This window comes from Rhinatrema bivittatum, chromosome 7 (assembly GCF_901001135.1).
Source record: "Rhinatrema bivittatum chromosome 7, aRhiBiv1.1, whole genome shotgun sequence".
Lineage (NCBI taxonomy): Eukaryota > Metazoa > Chordata > Amphibia > Gymnophiona > Rhinatrematidae > Rhinatrema > Rhinatrema bivittatum.
In genome coordinates this window covers 29,742,281-29,763,253 of record NC_042621.1, presented here as the reverse complement: position 1 = coordinate 29,763,253, position 20,973 = coordinate 29,742,281, and the positions used below count along the sequence as shown (strand labels likewise).

The 20,973-nt window shown below is 45.9% G+C and overlaps 1 protein-coding gene across 1 annotated transcript in view; it reads right to left on the bottom strand.

Moving 5' to 3' along the window:
- Positions 1–12,513, bottom strand: part of LOC115095024 — a 33,567-nt gene extending 21,054 nt beyond the window's left edge. Inside the window, exon 1 of the mRNA XM_029608182.1 lies at positions 11,888–12,513. Within this exon, the coding sequence (XP_029464042.1) occupies positions 11,888–12,220 (333 nt within the window). The 5' untranslated portion in view covers positions 12,221–12,513. The remainder of the gene's footprint in view (positions 1–11,887) is intronic.
- Between the last annotated feature and the right edge of the window lie 8,460 nt (positions 12,514–20,973).

Here is a 20,973-nt window from a genome sequence, read left to right as displayed (position 1 = left end):
ACAAAAAAGCTTGTAAAGCTTTCTTAAATAAATAAAAATTATTTGGGAAATTTAGAAAACGATTAAGTATCACATCAGAACCTTACATAGGGGCCTACTTTTCTTAGCTGGCACAGGCCTAATTCCTGCTCTCTCCGGCCCTGTGTGTGGTGTGTAGCTGATACTGACTGACAGCATGGTTGGCTTATTTGTAAGTGGTTCAAGAACTGATTGGTTGACCAGACTAGGAATGTCATATCTATGTGAGTGTGCATATATGTGTATACACACACACACACCTGTACATGTAAATATAAAATATCTTATAGACATACATAAGCAGATTGGTGGGGGCCCCAACCAATTTGCATGGCTGGAACTGGGCTGTGTTTGCTCAGCCCTGGTCTAGCTTGTACTCTACTACTTAGTTACTTTGGAAAAATGTGGTTGGTTTTGGAGATTTTTGGGTCAATTCTGCCATGTTCCTGGATTTACTTGGCGTGTTTGTGGGATCTGTTGATGCATGTGCTGCAAGGAAAGGACATGAGGAAGTCAGATAGCCGGTGGGCTATCTCTATGCTGATGTTTTCCTGCAATCCATCCCTGATGGGTATCCATGTGGGGAAAGATATTCAGCAGCAGGGATCATATTCATGTGCCTCCTTAACACAAGGGTAGATTTTCAACTGCCCGTGCGCAATAATCCTGGTGTTTACGCGGGTGGCTGGGCCTTGTGTGCACTGCGTGAATTTTCGAAGAGGCCCAGCCACCCGCATAAACACCGGTACGTGAATAAGTGCGGGGCCTCTTTGAAGGGGCGGGTCGGGACAGCGCCCTTGTTCGCTGTCCTAAAGACCTGGCTGCTGGCATGTGCAATTTACTTCAGCTCGGGAGTTGAAGTAAATTGTGTAATAAAGAAGAAAAATAGAAAAAGGTAGGGTTTAGGGGAAGGGAGGGTAGATGGGGGTTAGAGAAGTTCCCGTCCAGTCCACTCCTTAATTGGAGCGGACTGGGAGGGAACAGGGGAAAGCCGGAATGCGTCTCCCCCTTGCGTGTGCCGCCCGCACGTACACACACGCGGGTTATAAAATTCGGCACGCATGTGCGGGCGGCCCACAGATTTTCCACCATGCGCGCGCTGGCACACGCATGGTAGAAAGTCGGCACGTCCATGTGTGCGCGTGTGCAAAGTGGAAAATCTACCCCATAGTGTATATTATCTAGACAAGAACATATGAAGGCGGATACATCAGTGAAACGGATCTGAAAATTAAAACGAAAATAAATCTTCACAGACATAAGCTACCACATCACAAAGAGACGTAAGATTAGACGCTTCCGTGAGGGAACGTTCTAGGCAGTCCATGGCCATCGATGAGCAAGATACTAAAAGTGTACATGAAAAGTATGCAGAAACATAAGCCATTAAAATGATCAAACACTAAGGGACGTCATAAGGACATTGGTTTCCTCACCTTTTCCTAGCCACAATCCTCCTGAAACTATAAATTCTGCTGTTTGTCTCCTTCAATTTTCTCAGCCCTGCGCAAGCACATAGCACCCTGTGACCTCCATTCTCTTATGTCATAAATCTTTGCAAATAGCACCGCCCTAAAGCAACTATGCTTCCGGTTCATTCTGAACCGGAAGCATAGTTTTCAAAAGCTAGTTGCAAATTCATGCAAGTTATTCCAATAAAAAGGTATCGCTGATGCCTACAACGTGTTTGTTTATCTGTATTGGAGAAATTACTTACCTGATAATTTCGTTTTCCTTAGTGTAGACAGATGGACTCAGGACCAATGGGTATAGTGTACTCCTGTTAGCAGTTGGAGACGGATCAGATTTCAATCTGACGTCAGCCCCTAGTACATATACCCCTGCAGGAAGTGCAGATCTTCCGTATTCTTCCTTGCAAAGCATCTTGGATATATGTTTGACTGATTGATTAAATTTATAACTTGAATAACTTTATAACTTGGTTAACGTTAAAACTTGATTAACCTGATTAATAGATTGGTTGGTGAGCTATAGCTGGAGACTGCCAGAGAGCTCAACATGAAGCGTCGACACCCGGTAGGGTGGATATCCTGGTTAAATGGAAATCTGGCATACCCTTGAATCATGTATGTGTCCGGCAGCCAAGGGCGGGATACTGAGTCCATCTGTCTACACTAAGGAAAACGAAATTATCAGGTAAGTAATTTCTCCATTTCCTAGCGTGTAGCATATGGACTCAGGACCAATGGGATGTATAAAAGCTACTCCTGAACTGGGTGGGAGGCTGGCCGTGACCCACTCAGTATTGCCCTTGCAAATGCCGTATCCTCCCGAGCTTGAACGTCGAGACAGTAAAATCTGGAGAAAGTGTGGATGAAGGACCATGTCGCCACCCTGCAAATCTCGGTGGGTGACATCATTCTGGTCTCCGCCCAGGACGCTGCCTGGGCTCTGGTCGAATGGGCCTTGACCTGTAGAGGCGGGGGCTTTCCTGCTTCTATGTAGGCCGCCTTGATAACTTCCTTGATCCAGCGGGCTATGGTGGCCTGCGAGGCCGCTTCCCCTTGTTTCTTCCCGCTCTGAAGGACAAAAAGTGGTCCGTCTTTCTGACAGGTTCCGATATTTCCAGGTATCTGGATAAGAGTCTGCCAACGTTGAGGTGGCGTAGGCTCCGGGCTTCTTCTGAATTCTTCAGGGCATCCGCCGATGGGAGTGAGATGGTCTGGTTAAGGTGGAAGTGAGAGACCACTTTGGGGAGGAACGAGGGAACCGTGCGTAGTTGTATGGATCCCGGTGTGAACCTGAGGAACAGTTCACGGCAGGACAGTGCTTGTAGTTCCGAGATGCGGTGGGCTGAGCAGACTGCCAGCAAAAATACAGTCTTTAAAGTCAAGAGACGGAGAGACAGGCCTCGGAGGGGTCTGAAACTGTTTCCTGCTAGAAAGTCCAGGACGAGGTTGAGATTCCATAGATAGGACTTTAGGGGTGGGCGGATGTGTTTGACTCCCTTCAGGAAGCGTGACACGTCTGGGTGAGAAGCTATGCTGTCGCCTTCACTCCTGGCGCCGTAGCACAATAAATCTGCCACCTGTACCTTGATGGAATTGAGGGACAGGCCCTTCTGAAGCCCGTTCTGTAGGAATTCCAGGATCACTGGAACTTTGAATGAGCGTGGGTTGATGTTGTGATCATTGCACCAGGCTTCGAATACTCTCCAAATCCTTATGTACATTAGTGAAGTGGAGAACTTGCGTGCTCGGAGGAGGGTGTCGATTACAGCCCCCGAGTATCCGTTCTTCCTCAGGCAAGCCCTCTCAATGGCCAGACCGTAAGAGAGAATTGAGCTGGGTCCTCGTGGAGGATCGGTCCTTGCTGTAGTAGGTCTCTGTGAGGAGGCAGGGGAAGAGGGTTCCCTGACAGTAGTCTTCTCATGTCCGCGTACAACGGTCTTCTTGGCCAATCTGGAGCCACCAGAAGAACTAGTCCCTTGAGTAGCTATATCTTGTGAATGATTGTGCCCAGCAAGGGCCACGGCGGGAAGGCGTATAGTAGGGTCCCCGGTGGCCAGGTCTGCACCAGGGCATCGATTCCTTGAGACTGCGGTTCCCGTCTGCTGCTGAATTATCTGGGTACTTGCGCATTGGCTCTGCTTGCCAGAAGATCCATGACTGGTGTCCCCCACCGGTTCACTATTATCTGGAATGCTGTGGCCGACAGCTTCCATTCTCCGGGATCTAGGCTTTCTCTGCTGAGGTAGTCCGCCGTTATGTTGTCTTTCCCGGCGATGTGGACGGCAGAGATCTCCTGGAGATTTGCTTCCGCCCATGCCATCAGTGGGTCTATTTCTAGGAACACCTGCTGGCTTCTGGTGCCCCCTTGTCGGTTGATGTAGGCTACTGTTGTGGCGTTGTCTGACATCACCCTTACTGCTTTCTCCCGGATTCTGTGGGCGAATCGTAGGCAGGCTAGTCTGACTGCCCTTGCTTCCAGGTGGTTGATGTTCCATCCTGCCTCTTCGGTGTTCCACCGCCCTTGGGCGGTAAACTCCTCGCAGTGTGCCCCCCATCCTCGTAGACTGGCGTCTGTGGTGAGCAGGGTCCATGTCGGGGAGGATAGTCTTGATCCCCTGTTTATGTGGTTGGTCTGTAGCCACAACCGTAGCTGGGTCCGGAGCCTGCGTGGGAGTGCCAGCCGAACGGTGTAGTTCTGGGTCCGTGGGCTCCATCTTGATAGGAGAGAGTGCTGAAGGGGCCTCATGTGGGCTCTTGCCCATGGCACTACTTCCAGCGTGGATGCCATCAGCCCGAGGACTTGCAGGTAATCCCATGCTGTGGGACGAGGGTCGTTCAGTAGTGTTTGCAGCCGGTTCCACAGTTTTGATCTCCTCGGGAGGGTCAGGCTGATGTTGTCTTCTTTGGTGTCGAATCGGACTCCTAGGTATTCCAGTGACTAGGATGGCTGTAGATGTTTGTGTTGACCACCCATCCTAGGCTCTCTAGTAGAGTTATGACTCTGCTGGTCGCTTGGTGGCTTTCTGCTGGTGACTTCGCTCTGATCAGCCAATCGTCTAGGTAAGGGTGTACCAGGATCCCTTCCTTCCTCAATGCTGCTGCCACCACCACTCTTACCTTGGTAAATGTCCGGGGAGCTGTGGCTAACCCGAAGGAAAGCACCTGGAACTGGTAGTGGCGGTCCAGGACCTTGAAGCGTAGATATCTCTGGTGTTCCTGGTGAATTGGTATATGCAGGTAGGCTTCTGAGAGATCCAGGAAAGTGAGGAACTCTCCCGGTTGTATTGCCTTTATCACGGAGCGCAGGGTTTCCATGCGGAAGCGGGGGATCCTCAAGTGACGGTTGAAAGACTTGAGGTCCAGGATGGGCCGGAACATTCCCTCTTTCTTGGGAACGATAAAGTAAATGGAATAATGCCCAGTATTTGCTTCCTGTGGAGGTACCGGTATGATGGCCTTGAGAGCCAGAAGTCTGTTTAGCGTGGATTCCATTGCCGCCCTCTTGGCAGGGTCGTGGCAAGGAGACTCCACAAACTTGTCCGGAGGGGTTCGCAGGAAATCCAAATAGTACCCCTCTCGAATGATGGCTAGGACCCACTTGTCCGAAGTTATCTCGACCCATCTGCAGTAGAATAGGGTTAGTCTGCCCCCTTCTTCCTTTAGACGGGTTGGCTGAATCTCATTGTGGGGTGCGGCTAGGGCCTGAACCAGAGCCGGTTCCTCTGCACCAGTGATCATCAAACGGTATGGTTTAATATCACTAAAAGAATAGGGAAAAGAACCACAAAGACCCGAGTTTTACAGTTCAAAAACACAGACTTTGAGGAAATGGGGAAGTACCTAGAGGAAGAACTAAATGGATGGGAAAATGAGAGAGATGTGGATCAACAGTGGACCAATCTAAAAGGAGCAATCGCCAAGGCAACTGCTCTATATGTTAGAAATGTAAAGAAAAGCAAAAGAAAAATGAAACCTATCTGGTTCTCAAAGGAGGTGGCTGACAAAATTAAAGCTAAAAGAACTGCATACAAGAAATACAAAAGATCCCAAAGGGAGGAGCACAAAGAAGAATATCTGATTCAACTGAGGGAGACTAAGAAATTAATCAAGTTGGCAAAAAGTCAAGCAGAAGAGAGGATTGCCAAGGAGATAAAATATGGTGACAAAACATTTTTCAGATACATCAGCGAAAAGAGAAAAGTCCAAAGTGGTATAGTGAAATTGAAAGGTGGAAATGATCAATGTGTGGAGGGAGACGAAGAAATGGCAGAAATATTAAACGAATACTTCAGCTCTGTGTTCACTAAAGAAGACCCTGGAGAAGGACCATCTCTACACAACAAGAAACTGGAGGGAAGCGGAACAGAGGAAAATCCATTTACAGTAGATAATGTATGGGAAGAGCTAAAGAATCTGAAAGTGGACAAAGCCATGGGGCCTGATGGGATTCATCCAAGGATACTGAGGGAGCTCAGAGATGTGCTGGCGGGACTGCTGTGCGACCTGTTCAATAGATCCCTAGAAACGGGAGTGGTGTCGAGTGATTGGAGAAGAGCGGTGGTGGTCCCTCTTCACAAGAGTGGGAACAGAGAGGAGGCTGGTAACTACAGACCAGTTAGCCTCACTTCAGTGGTGGGAAAAGTAATGGAGTCACTGTTGAAAGAGAGAATAGTGAACTATCTACAGTCCGGAGAATTGATGGACCAGAGGCAGCATGGATTCACCAGAGGAAGATCCTGTCAGACAAATCTGATTGACTTTTTTGACTGGGTAACCAAGGAATTGGATAGAGGAAGAGCACTCGATATCATATACTTGGATTTCAGCAAAGCTTTTGATACGGTTCCGCACAGGAGACTGGTGAATAAAACGAGAAGCTTGGGAGTGAGTGCCGAGGTGGTGACCTGGATTGCAAATTGGTTGACGGACAGAAGACAACGTGTGATGGTAAATGGAACCTTCTCTGAAGAGAGAGCGGTTTTAAGTGGTGTACCGCAAGGATCGGTGTTGGGACCAGTCCTGTTCAATATCTTTGTGAGCGACATTGCGGACGGGATAGAAGGTAAGGTTTGTCTTTTTGCGGATGACACTAAGATCTGCAACAGAGTGGACACGCCGGAAGGAGTGGAGAGAATGAGACGGGATCTAAGGAAACTGGAAGAGTGGTCGAAGATATGGCAGCTGAGATTCAATGCCAAGAAGTGCAAAGTCATGCATATGGGGAGTGGAAATCCGAATGAACTGTATTCGATGGGGGGGAAAGGCTGATGTGCACGGAGCAGGAGAGGGACCTTGGGGTGATGGTGTCTAATGATCTGAAGTCGGCGAAACAATGCGACAAGGCGATAGCTAAAGCCAGAAGAATGCTGGGCTGCATAGAGAGAGGAATATCGAGTAAGAAAAGGGAAGTGATTATTCCCTTGTACAGGTCCTTGGTGAGGCCTCACCTGGAGTACTGTGTTCAGTTCTGGAGACCGTACCTTCAAAAAGACAAAGACAAGATGGAGGCGGTACAGAGAAGGGCGACCAGGAAGGTGGAGGATCTTCATCGGATGACGTATGAGGAGAGATTGAAGAATCTAAATATGTACACCCTGGAGGAAAGGAGGAGCAGAGGTGATATGATACAGACTTTCAGATACTTGAAAGGTGTTAATGATCAAAAGACAACGACAAACCTTTTCCGAAGGAAAAAAATCAGCAGAACCAGGGGTCACAATTTGAAGCTCCAGGGAGGAAGATTCAGAACCAATGTCAGGAAGTATTTCTTCACGGAGAGGGTGGTGGATGCCTGGAATGCCCTTCCGGAGGATGTGGTGAAGACCAGAACTGTGAAGGACTTCAAAGGGGCGTGGGATAAACACTGTGGATCCATAAAGTCAAGAGGCTGCCAATGAAGAGTGGGTGACTCGCCAGAATGACGGCTACTGCCTGGAGTCAATACCCTTATTAAATAAACATACACAGGCTTACGGTGACTCCAACATCGCTCTAAGCTTCAACAGCAAGAGGAAATGTGGAAAAAAGGATTCACACTCACAAAGAGGGGAGTAGCTGGCTTGTTACGGCGGTTACTACCCCAAATCAAATAAGCCTGATACTTCACTTTCAATGCATATACAGCAAAGTTCTCTGATTCAACGGCAGGGGAGAAGAAAAACTGATACTTCACACATCCAGCAGAGCTCTCTGCTTCAACGGCAGGGGAGAAGAAAAGAGGGTTCGCACTCACAAAGCGGGGAGTAGCTGGCTTGTTACGGCGGTTACTACCCCAAACCAAATGTGCCTGATACTTCACTTTCGATGCACATCCAGCATGGCTCTCTGCTTCAACGGCATGGGAGAAGACTTATACGTCACGCATATCCAGCATAGCTCCCTGCTTCAACGGCAGGGGAGAAGAAAAACAACCAATAAGGGCTAATAACATAGTCTGGGTAAAACAAATAAGCATGGGTGCAGCTTGCTTATTGCGGCGGCTACTACCCCTAACGAATCAAGCTGGATATTTCACTTGGATGCAGCTCCATCACTGCTCTCTACATTAAAGGTGGGGGTGGAAGGGAAATAGAACCAAGAGCTAAGAGAAACAGATAAGTATGAGAGAAAATATGTGTGAAGCTTGCTGGGCAGACTAGATGGGCCATTTGGTCTTCTTCTGCCGTCATTTCTATGTTTCTATGTTGTACTTGTTCCGAAAGGACTGGTTTTTGCCTGTGGAGCGTGGTGCTTGATAGCTGTTCCTGCTATAAGGGTTGAAGCGCTGTGATCCTCTGCCCTGGGATGATCTGGGGGGAAGGGTCGCTGGTTTCTCTGTCTTGTCTTCTGGTAAGCGCGGCAATGGGGAGTCTCCCCATTTTTCTGCCAGTTTCTCCAGTTCGCTTCCGAAAAGGAGGGATCCTTTGAATGGCATCCTCATGAGTCTAGCTTTGGAGGATGCGTCCGCTGACCACTTTCGGAGCCAGAGTTGTCTCCTAGCCGCGACTGAGGACGCCACCCCTCTGGCTGCTGTGCGTACGAGGTCGGAGGCAGCATCTGTTAGAAAGGATAATGCTGGTTCCATGGCTTCTCCTGGGATGTTATTCCTGGCTTGGGATAAGCAGGCACGTGTTACCACGGTGCAACAAGTCGCGATTTGAAGAGCCATGGCGGTGATGTCGAAAGACTGTTTTCAGGATGGACTCCAGGCGCCTGTCGTGGGCATCCTTGAGCGCTGTCCCTCCCTCCACTGGGATGGTGGTGCGCTTAGCTATTGCACAGACCACGGCGTCCACTCTTGGGCAGGTAAAGAGGTCTTTGGTTGCCGGGTCCAGGGGGTACATGGCTGCCAGGGCTCGTCCCCCTTTGAAGGTGGACTCCGGGGTGCTCCATTCCAGGTCAATTAGCTGTTGCGCAGCTTGTAACAGCGGGAAATGGCGAGAGGTCTGGCAGAGGCCTTCCAGTAGGGGGTTCGGCTTAGGTTCCCCTGGAGTGCCTGGGGCCGGGATGGCGAGCTCCGAGAGACATTGTGAGACTAAGTCCGGGAGTACGTCCCTTGAGAAAAAGCGTCTCATGGTGCGGTGAGGTTCTGTCCCCGAGGGGAGTTCTCCTTCTTCCAGGGGTTCGGCCTCTTCTTCGGATATGTCAGAGTCCTCATAAGTGGGACTTCTGGATCTTGGAGGCCTGTATCTTTCTCTTGAGGGGCCTGGTGCATCAGGGTCCTCTCGTGGAGCATGTGGATGCGAAGCTTCAGTTTGCATTCGAACAAAGGTGTGAATCCCCTTGAAAAATTCCACCCATGAGAGCGACGCAGGGTCCAAGCCGAGTGGCGCCGGCTCTTTAGGGGTCCCCGGCTGAGGGGGTGTCCCTCTGGGATTTACTAGGTCCGGGGTGTCACCCGAGGAGCTGGTACTCGGCCCTGGGTGCGCAAGGCCTTGGCCTGGGTCCCCCAGGGCATCCTCACAGTGGGAACATAGGGCATCGGCCGCCTCGCTCTGTGCAGCCCTAATGTGGCATGCTGGGCAGAGATCTTGCGCTTTTAGCTCAGTTTCTGGTGGTGCCATAGTTGACTGCACGTAAATCTTAAGCGCTCCTGAGCGCTCGGGCCGCGTGTAAGATATGCGCGTGGCTGTGTGCCCAAGAATTATTTATGCGCACAGCTCGCGGCGCGCGTAATCTGTGCGCCTCGCCTATGCGCGTGTAGCTTATGCGCACAAGGGCTATGTGCGTGTATGTACGCGCAAAAGTAGATTTGTGCACCTAAAACCAACTTTGTGCGTTCGGTTGTGCGGCGAACGGAGCGGCGAATGAAGACAAGATGGCGACAGCGAGCACACGGGCAAGATGGCGACCGCCTCTGAGGGTCTCCACGTGGCAGACCCTTGGGCTAACCGGGGTCTGTCCCTGCTAGGGTGGATCAACCCGGTGGCGCTGGTCTCGTCGCTGACCTGCTCTTCTCCTCGGAGACCAGGTAACAAATGAGGATTTCTACCTTACCTTGTCTTCGGCGCTTCCCGGTTTCACTCCCGGCAGTCTCCGGCTGCAGGGGGAGAGGGTAAATACCTTCACCGCCACGCTCGAGGGTGCACCCACTGCCTCTCAGCCGGGGGCTAGGTCCCCGCCGCGATTTGGCCGCCGGACCGAGGCTCACTCACCTCCGAGGGACCACGGAAATCACCTCGGGAATCTCAGCTGGGGGAGGGACCCGAGGGTATCACCGCAGGAGAGCGGGGCTCGTCTTCCGTAAGTAACTTTTCTTCTTAAATTTGGGTTTCTTTGTAATTTAGTTCTAACGCTCTGAGAGCGTGCAGATAGTCCCTAACTGCTTTGGAGACGGAAAATACTGGGGATCTGCACTTCCTGCAGGGGTATATGTACTAGGGGCTGACGTCAGATTGAAATCTGATCCGTCTCCAACTGCTAACAGGAGTACACTATACCCATTGGTCCTGAGTCCATCTGCTACACGCTAGGAAATTATATTTAACCAAGTGGATCAATGTGTCAATGTGTCAGCCGTACTATTTAATGCATCCTACCAAATACTCGTGGCGGCATTCTGCCCTACTGTGAGTGGCGCCCATCCTGCTCACAGCAAAGATGAGCAGGCCTGGCAGCAGAGAAGGCCCAGTGTGAGAGGCAAGAAAGCTGACCTCTTGAGCCTGTGTAAGAGAGAGGAAGTGTGCATGTGTGGGTGTCTGTGTGTTTATAGAAACATAGAAATGACGGCAGAAGAAGACCAAAGGGCCCATCCAGTCTGCCCAGCAAGCTTTCGTGCTTTTTTTTTTTTCTCTCTCTCTCATACGTATCTGTTACTCTTGGCCCTTAGTAACCTTTTGGTTCTATTTCCCTTCCACCCCCGCCATTAATGTAGAGAGCAGTATGTTGGAACTGCATCAAGTGAAATATCTAGCTTACTTAGTTAGGGGTAGTAACTGCCGCAATAAGCAAGCTACACCCATGCTTATTTGTTTACTCAGATATGTAATTCAGCCCTTGTTGGTTGTCTGTATCAGGCTTATTTGGTTTGGGGTATGCATGAAATATCAGTCTTTCTTCCCTGCCATTGAAGCAGAGAGCTATGTTGGATATGCATTGAAAGTGAAGTATCAGACTTATTTAGTTTGGGGTAGTAACCGCCGTAACAAGCAAGCTACTCCCCGCTTTTTTGTGAATGGAAATCCTTTTTTCCACATTACCTCTTGCGTTGAAGTATGTGAGAGAGAGGGAGATTGTGAGGGAATGTGTATGAGTGAGAGATGGGGATCCTGTATGTGAGAAAGAGGGATGATGCTTGTGTGTGTGTGTGTGGCAAGAGAAAGTGGGAGCCAGTGAGCACGTGAGAGAGAGAGAGGCAGCTTGTGTGAGGGTGGGTGTGTGTATAGGGGAATGGGACAGAAAGCCTGTGTGTGTATGAGGGACAAAGAGAGCCTTGTTAGGGGCTGTATGCGAGAGGGGGGTCAAACAGAGTGCTAGGAGATGGAAACAGAATGGAAGGATCGGAGCCTGGAGGAGATGGGGCCTGAGAGGGCATAGTGAAAGAGGTCTGACCAAGCGAGTAGGCAAAGAGATGGAAGGGACACTCTTACAGTGTACTTCTAGGGCAATTTTGCATCATGTAATAACTTTTCTGTATTACATTTTAAATTAATTCTTCAAAGACTGTGATGTATGTTGTGTTATTTTAACCAATTTAAAATGTGCGGAATTTCAAATTTTTGTACGCAGTAACCAAAGTAAGCAACGGGTATGCACTGAAAGCGCATACATGTCCTAGAAACCACCACATGAGGACTACAATTTAAGGTCCTTGCATGTGGGGTAATTAGATGCTCTCCAGGAAGTCACCTGATCACACTGAAAAATGATAAATGTCAGTGCGATTTGCTAGCGATCTAGATTCTCCCTTACAATCTTACCTTCAGCGTCCGTATTTCTTTTCTCCAAGGGGAGAGGAACAGGTTGACACAGATGAGCTCCAGCATCTCCAAGGCTTTCATCAGCTTTTTCAGAACCTCGCCCACCTGCTCCTCCCGACTTTTAAGACAGCCTTCTACGATCCCGTAAAAGTCGAGGACCTTAAATCCTTCCCCCGTCCAGGATGTCGACCCCAGGCGCTCCTTAGCTTTCTCTTTTAAAACCGGCTCGTTGCAGATCAGAACTCTTCCTTCCAGCCAGCTCGCTTCGTAGAAGGCGGTGTAATCCTCCAAGAGTCCTCGCCAGCCTGGGAACTCCGTCCACCCATCCCTCATATCGGAGAGGTTCGTTCCCTTAAGGAACGCTGAGGATCTATTTTCAGCCACACAAAGTAGAACTCAAAACTCAGGAAGTCGCGCGGCGCGTTCCACCGTGGCCCCGATAGCACATCGCCGAGCCTCGATTGGGCGATCAGCTGCGGGCCGGAGCGCTGTTTGGCTGCGCGCACTGTCAATCCGTCTCCGCCCTGAGGCGTGGCCTTTGCTGGATGAGGAAGTGCAAGCAACGAACGTGAAAGTGAAAGTGAAACTTGCCTTGGGGGCTGCCTGTTGTACGCTGCGGTGCAGAGGACTGTGTTTGCAGGAGAGTTCGAGTTTGCATTTGTGATTTGAAGAGAAAATGAGGAGAGCAAGGTTAGACAGAAAACAAAATTAGCGAGCAATCTTATTCCTTTCTCCTACAAAAAAAATCCCAGAAGCATTTAGCACATGTATTGGCTGTATGCAAGAGACGGGGCAGAACTTTTTTTTCTTTTAATTGTTCATAGGAATATTTAGGGGCTGTTTACTATCCATAGAGACCAGATGGAGGAAATGCCTTAAGCCTACAAATAGGTTGGGTTGAGGGAGTGTGCATGCAAAGCTCCCTGTAGGATAAACATGTTCTTGTTAAACAGGTTGTGCAGCTCAGCTTTCTGGCTCCGTCAGGAATATGGCAGTCTGATCAACCGCCTACATGCCAGGGACAGGGTGAGTCCGACTGGGTAGTAGCAACTGTTGATACATAACATGGGGGGATAGTGATCAATCATTTCTCTCTCGCACGCACACTTGTTTACGGCACGGTATAAAAGAGCAGGACTTTCCAGTGACCAGCAGGAGTAGGAGATATTGCCTCTATAGACGTATAGAGTGCTGGACACTGAAAACCCCCTTCTCGCCTTTGCTGACCTGACGACTCGATACAAGGCTGATGACACGAAGGGTGCTGGATGGCATATGTAATCATGTGGTATGTAAATAACGTCTATTACCATGATGTCACATTAATAAATGATGTCATAGATATTGTGTCAGAGTACCATACTCTCTCATTCCCAACACTCCCTTATACATATTCATTAGGGATCTTCTGAAACCCTGACCCATTTATGACCTTCGAGTACTGGAAGTGGAAACCACTATGAATCGGGCCCCTCAATACCTAAGATGCATATTCAATTTTGTTTTTAACATCCCATCCCCTAGGGGCCTTGCCAGGTAATTAGAAGATCTGGGTCCCCCCACCAAAAGTTTGATAAATACATTGAAGAATCACAATTATCTCCTCCCTCCAAGCACAATATTCTAAAAATACATAGGACATCTCTTACTACAAGAACAAAACAAGCCAAACTGCTGTAGTTCTTTATACTTGCTTTGTCTGAGGTGGCAGAAGAGCTACACTGGAAGCCTGATACTTCTACCTAGCACCTCCCACTACTGATTCCTCTCTTCCCTATGCACTGCATGGTTTCAAAAAGCTGATTGAAACAAGTAGGAGAAAGACAGGCCTCAGTGGTAGGAGTGGATTAGAGACAAAAGGGTGCCAGTACTACTCTTATACCAGCTGAGGCACACAATTCAAAATTATACATTTATTATTTATTTATTTATTTATAGCTTTTATATACCGGCATTCGTAAAACACATCATGTCGGTTTACAGGTAACTGAGAAAGGAAATTACAATGAGCAATGATAGAAGGATAGCAGGTTAAGAGAAGTGGGTACCTTTTAAAAGGTAGAACTTGGTTAGATAGTCAATAGAACATGAACTAATAAATAAATAAAATTTGTTAGATAATCAAAATGAACTAAAAAACAAAATTGAAATTGACATGAAATTATGTACAATATTTATTTATTTATTTATTTATTTATAGTTTTTATATACCGGGAGTTCCTGTATACAATACATATCACTCCGGTTTACAGATAACAGTAAGAACTACTGCCGGGGGCAGTTTACATGGAACAAATCAGAACACTTGATCTAAATAAATAGAAAAAGAACAAAACTGCTGGGGGCAGTTTACATGGAACAAATCTTGGAAGAAATCAGAACACTTAATCTAAATAAATAGTAAAAGAACAAAACTGAGTTCAACTTTTAGCATATAAATAAGGCAATTGATAATCTTGTCTAAATAAGGCAGAGAACAATAGAAAGGCAAAGGTGGATTTGGGGGGGGGAGTGGGGAGGGAAAGTGGGGGCGGGGGGGGAAGGTAAGGGTAAGGTACGAGGAAAACTGTAGTGGTTATGGAGGGGGAGTATAAGGGAGAGAAACATTATTTAGGGGAAGGGTAGGGTGGGGAGGGCAGAAGGTTGCTGTACTTGATGGGTGGGGCAGGCATGGGGTGCCGTACATGGTGTAGGAGATAATAGATAATAGATTTTACATAAGAAAGTACTCAAAGTATATTCTTCTGAGGTAAAAATATCGCATGTGTATTACATTTAGATGCACTGCTGTGGTGTCAACCAGAAATCATGCAAAAAAAACACTCTGAACCCATATTGTATTAGGCCTATTGTAAAACATGTTGGGTATGAGTTTGGTCTTCAGAAAGCCATGAGTAAGCTGAATTATAATTACAGTATAGTAAATCTCCCATACCAAAATGACACTAACTGCCAGCACTCAAACAATAACAATCCTACATATGAAAAGGCAACATTGCAAATATTTGCAAATATTAAAAGAAAATAAATAAATAAAATAAATAAATATTTCTGCAGGCCTAAAACACCAATACACTTTCTATTAGAAAGAACAAACCGGGCTGCTATAAATCCTTACACAGAAACTACATGCTAGCAGAATATCTCACCTCAGTTTCACATGCAGAAGACAGACAGATTTTCACCAAATATAGAAAAAATGACCATAAAGTTTAAAAGGAAACATGCAGACAAAAATTGGAAACTGCAAGAAGCTAGATTTTGTATGCAGTGCACCAATGGAAAAACAGAAACCACCATTTCTCATAAAATATCAATCATAATAGTAAAACCATACTAATAAAAAGAATATTTCAAAATAACTGACAAATAGGACATCCAATAATTTAAAACTCATAAAAATCTTTAAAAATTTCCCAAACACCAATAAAATATTTCAACAGCAGACACATCAAATAACACCCAGTAATTAAAATTACTAAGGATAAAAAAATTTGCCATTCTCCATATGTGAACTTTGATTTCTAGTCACCCTAAGATTATTGTGGATTACCAAATTTTGCGGTCCATAAGACGCAATTTTTCCCCCCCCAAAAGTGGGGTAAAAATGTCTGTGCATCTTATGTAGTGAATGTAGCGTCTCTCCCTCTCGTGCACCGTCCCCCTCCTCCCAACTCAGCCCAATCAGTATGGCGCAGGTCAAACATCAGCTGTTTGAACTGTGCGCGCTACGGAGGCCCCTCCAGTTCAAACAGCTCCCTGCCGGTCTGCTGTTCCCGGGGTGCCGCCGACCTTCGCAGTAAGATGCACCACGGGAACAGCAGCCCGGCAGGGAGCTGTTTGAACTGGAGGGACCTCCGTAGCGCGCGCGGTTCAAACAGCTGATCTTAACAGTTTGTAAAAATCAAAGGAAAATCCATCAGGACCCTGGGCTTTTCCTCTTTTACTCGTGGCAATGGCTATGTCTACTTCAAGTGGTATTATTGGTCTGTTCAGGAATGCCAATTGGGAATCTGAAAGAGTAGGAATAGGGAGCCCTTGAAAGAAGTCTGCTTCCTCTTGAACCCCTCCAACTATGTCGTCAGTATACAGAGATTCATAAAAAACACGAAAGGTCTCACATATATCCTTACGGGAGGTAACTTCTTTCCCTGCGCTCGTTTTCATAGTCGGGATAAATGTTTTCCCTCTATGAGCCCGGACTAGCGAGGCTAGTTTACCTGCCTTGTTACCATATTGAAAGAAATTCCTATCAGCTGTTTGAAACGCTTGTTGGGCCCTTTGATGTAATAAACAATTAATATCTTGCAGGATGCTATAGTAAGCCTTTTGCTGTTCCTGAGAGGGGTTATTAGACAGTTGCTGCTTATGCAATTGCAATTGGGCCTCTAACCGTAGTAATTTTTGGTTCAGCCTTTTTGTCCGAGACGCCAAATAAGAAATGATCTCTCCCCTTATGACGGTCTTAGCCTTTTCCCAATACAGTTGGGGGTTTACTTTGTGAGAATGATTGTGGAGATCGAAATCCTTCCATCTAGATTGAAGGAAATCTTTAAATTCCGGATCATGCCTAAGAAAGTTGGGAAATCTCCAAAATCTCTCGTTAGGCTCTCTGTATTGAAATCGCAGTTCAATCCAAATCTGAGCATGATCTGATACTGCAGGGGAGCCTTAATGAGAGCCTGGAACCCATCTTGTGGGATTAGTATATAGTCGATTCTGGATAATGCAATATGTGCCCGTGAGACATGGGTATGGTCCTGTTCAGTGGGATGTAGCGTTCACCATGAATCGAGTAAGGAGAATTCCTGACATAAAAACGCCGCTCCCTTCCCTACACAACTCGGAGAGACGGGACCAGGGGGCGACCTATCCATCTGAGGGTCATGTGTGAAGTTAAAATCGCCCGCTACCACTACGTAACCTTGAGCATGAGTTACTAGCTGTGTTAAGACATATGTATAAAAAGCGTGAGAGTAAAGGTTGGGAGCATAAATGCAGCAGATCGTGACTAGCTTTCCATTAAGTGTGCCTATGACCATCACTAGCCTCCCCTCAGGGTCCTGGATAGTTTGGGAAATTGTGAAGGAAGCAGGTTTATGTATGAGAATCGCGACCCCCCCTTTCCTCCCTTTAGCAGGTGAGAAGTAACAGGCCCCCACCCAATTCTTCTGCAATTTTTGGCTCTCACTGGCCGAGAGATGGGTTTCTTGGATGCAGACCACTGTGGTATTGCTTTTTTTTAACTGATGGAGGATTTTGTATCTCTTAATCGGCGACCCCAACCCATTTACGTTCCATGAGACAATTTTTGTGAGATCACCCATAGCTAATAATTTTTGAGATGTGTAAGATGACCGACTTCAACTCTTGGAAGGTAGTCTGCGTCCCATTCTCCCACTCAGTTACAAAAAAACACCCAATGATATCTAATAGAGAGATGAACAACATTAATAGCTGTAAAGGCAACATTGCCACCTGAAAATGATCAGCCCTTCGTTTCCAGTCACAGGCATTAACAATACAAAGACACCCTGGACACATGGCCTCCCGCACCCCCCACCCCAGAACTTCTCAAAACCATGCCCTTCCTGATCCCCGTTAAATGGGGATACAGTCACGATTGATGCGGACGGGTGCCACACTCCCTTCATAATCACTGCCTGATGATTTCACAAGTAGGATCCGTAGGGCTGTTTCCCGAACAAGACCCCAGTGAGGCTGCTAAATTTTATCGCTCCTGTGCTTGGAAAGACCTTTCACTTATCATCGTCTGTGTCTTTTGTGTTGCTTTGATCCTGGTCTCTTCCATCCGTACTAAGTCCGAGGAGTGATTATGTGGTAGACATGTGGTAGATGTGGTAGACATCTTCTAGGTTCACCGTGATTTGGTTCAGTCCATCTGAATCATTACCCATGAAAACCTTCTCCAGTACGGGTACCTCCCCAACATCCTCTTCAGTAAACACCGAAGAAAAGAAATCATTTAATCTTTCCGCGATGGCCTTATCTTCTCTAAGTGCCCCTTTAACCCCTTGATCATCTAACGGTCCAAATGACTCCCTCACAGGCTTTCTGCTTCGGATATATTTAAGAATAAGCAGTGGATTTCTGTAACTCCTATCTTAATAATGGTTAATGGACTTTTCTTCCAGGAACTTGTCTAAACCGTTTTTAAACGCAGTTACATTAATAGCTTTTACCATTCTCTGGCAATGAATTCCAGAGCTTAATTATACAATGAAAGCGTAAACAACTGATTTGCACTCATCCGTTCCATTCTGCTCATTATTTTATAAATCTAGATAAATTCAGTAGCAGGAAAGGAGGTTCTGTTTGCGATTTTGTTTTTTAAAATTATATGTTTGTTTCTGATTTGAATTTTACTGTGTATGTTTCTGTTGTAAACCGTTATGATCATTAGGAGCTGACGGTATACAAAAATTTTAATATAAATAGATGAAATAAATAAAACTATCATATCTTTCCTCAGCCATCTCTTCTCTGTGCTGAAGAGTCCTAACCTCTTTAGGAGAATCATTCCATCCCCTTTATCATTTTGATCACCCTTTTCTGTACCTTTTCTAATTCTGCTAAATCTTTTTTGAGATGTGACCAGAACTGCACACAATACTCGAGATGAGGTCGCACCATGGAACAATACAGAGGCATTATGATATTTTCTGTTTTATTCTCTATTCCTTTCCTAATAATTCCTAGCATTCTATTTGCTTTCTCCTCTGCTCAGTGGGAGGTTACATTATTGCCAGGTCAGTTCAGAATGGGTTTCAATTCCAGTCCCCCCTGCCACCACCCTGGCCAGGTCTTTTTCAAGGATATCCACAGTGAATGTTCATGAGATACATTTGATGGTTTTGGTTCTATGAACTGGGTTAATTTGAATTTTTTTGTAACCCTGCCATGATTGGGGGCCCCCCCAGATCTGAAATAAAAAACACTTAAATACCCAGAAAAAAAGCCAGCAAACCATCCTTAGTTCCTTTTGCATAGATCTGTGATCAGAACTCTCAAAGGCTTATTACAAATCTATTCCAAAAAAACTTCTACTTATCTTTATTGCATGAAAATGCAATAGCAGAAAAAGCAGATGTCCTTACCATTGTTTGTAATAACAACTCTGATTGTTTGCAAATAAACAACTCTGACCAAGTCTTAAATCACACAATAATATATTTATTATACTGAGTATAAGCAATGGTATACGCAGGAAGCAAAGGTATACTTACAACAATGTACATAGCACATCTATGGTCTGGAACATTTGCTTAATTTTTTTCTTTTTGCAAGCTCTTTTTATATACATTTTCTGTAAGCTAATTGATAACTACTATTTGTTCCAAAACCACAAGATTTCAGTTAACCTTGCTGCTAAGTGCAGCTACTCTTTGTTCCCGTTTAATCTTATCTTACTTCATATGCACAAACTTTCTTCACAGATACCCTTTTTCAGATCTGTTATCTTCACAGATACCCTTTCTCAGACCTGTCATCTTCTTATCTTATGCTCATCCTGTGACTTCACTTGTTGACGTTTCACCTGGATTCTGCTAATGTGTGTTTTGCTTTGCAAAACTAGGCCATAGTTCATATGTTGCTTTGCAGAACTAGGCCATAGTTCACCATAGCTTCTTCTTCTTTCTTCAGAGCCTTAATTCATTTTGAGGCCTCTGGTATTTTTTCCTTCAGGATATTCTACAATCCTCCCTTGAGCCAGATTGACTCTGGCTCACATTAGGTATCTTCATTCTTCACACAGGGGAACAGCATAGAGACTAGGGTTTTCTTCTTTGTATCTGTGGACACCTCCCTAGGACCTCCCTTTTTTAACTGCTCTCACTTTCCGTTTCCCAGCTATCATCTGTACTGATTGTGGTTTGGATCATTCTAGTAGTTCTCAAGTTTATATTACTATACGCTATCATATTGGTTACTGGTTTTGGTGTTAGCATCTTTGGTCGACAATATTGTAATACTGAACAAATACATGGAATACAAAAACATAACATTATACCTAAAACTAGTAATCCAAGAAAAACTCCTACTATCCCCTTCAAATGACTAGATAAGTTAGAAAACCAGGAGGTTATGGAATCCCACCAAGTTACTGAGATTCCTCCCTCAAAATCGCTAACTTGAAGTCTAGCCAGTTCTTGTATCTTTTGCATTGCGTTGTAAACTATATGAGAGCGATTGACCACTACTGTACAACATTCAGAGCTATTAAGTACTGTACACAATCCGCCTTGGGCAGCCAATATATAGTCCAGACCATGTCGATTATATGTAGAAACAGTAGTTAATTCATCTACCGTGTCTTGAAGGGCTTTAAGGGCAATCTCTAATTCATGCGTGACTACATGGAGAACAGATTGTAGTCGCCGAATGGCCATTCCCAATTCAGCTGCAACTGCAGGTTGGGCAAATGGTAACCATGAGGTATAGCTTAATGCATCTAATCTAGTTTTAGTTAAAGGGTAGGTGGAGTTAATATAATCCAATGAGAGTTGGATTGCTTGATCCTCAGGGACAGCTGAGGGAACACTCCTTCGGGAGCGGGTATGCATAGGGTGATTTAATGGAATAATTCGAGAAAAATAGTTAAATGTAACTAACACACAAAATTCATAGTATGTAGGGAGTTTGAGGAAAACTATTCCATCACACAACCAATAATGTCCAACATAAAGATTTGCAAAGTTTTGTATTACGGTATCATTGCTATTGTCATAAGGGCCATAAACAAAAGGAGATTTATATTTTCCTAATACACTACAAGGAACCAAAGATAAGTCATTTTCAGATGAACAGTTATTGTCTGCTATGTTGAAGAGGTCACACAGACGTGGACAGACAGTGTATGTGGAATTGAAAGTGCGTATGTATTGGGTGTCGGTGGCTACATGTACAATCTTGGACAGATTTGCTATACATGGGAGGCAACCTGGTGGAGGAGATGCAGTAATATGTGAAAATGTGCAATTACAGCTTATTACAATGTCAGTGAAAGGGGTGCTGGGTAAGATGGTTCCCTTACGAATAATCCATGTTGTATTGTATGTGGAGTA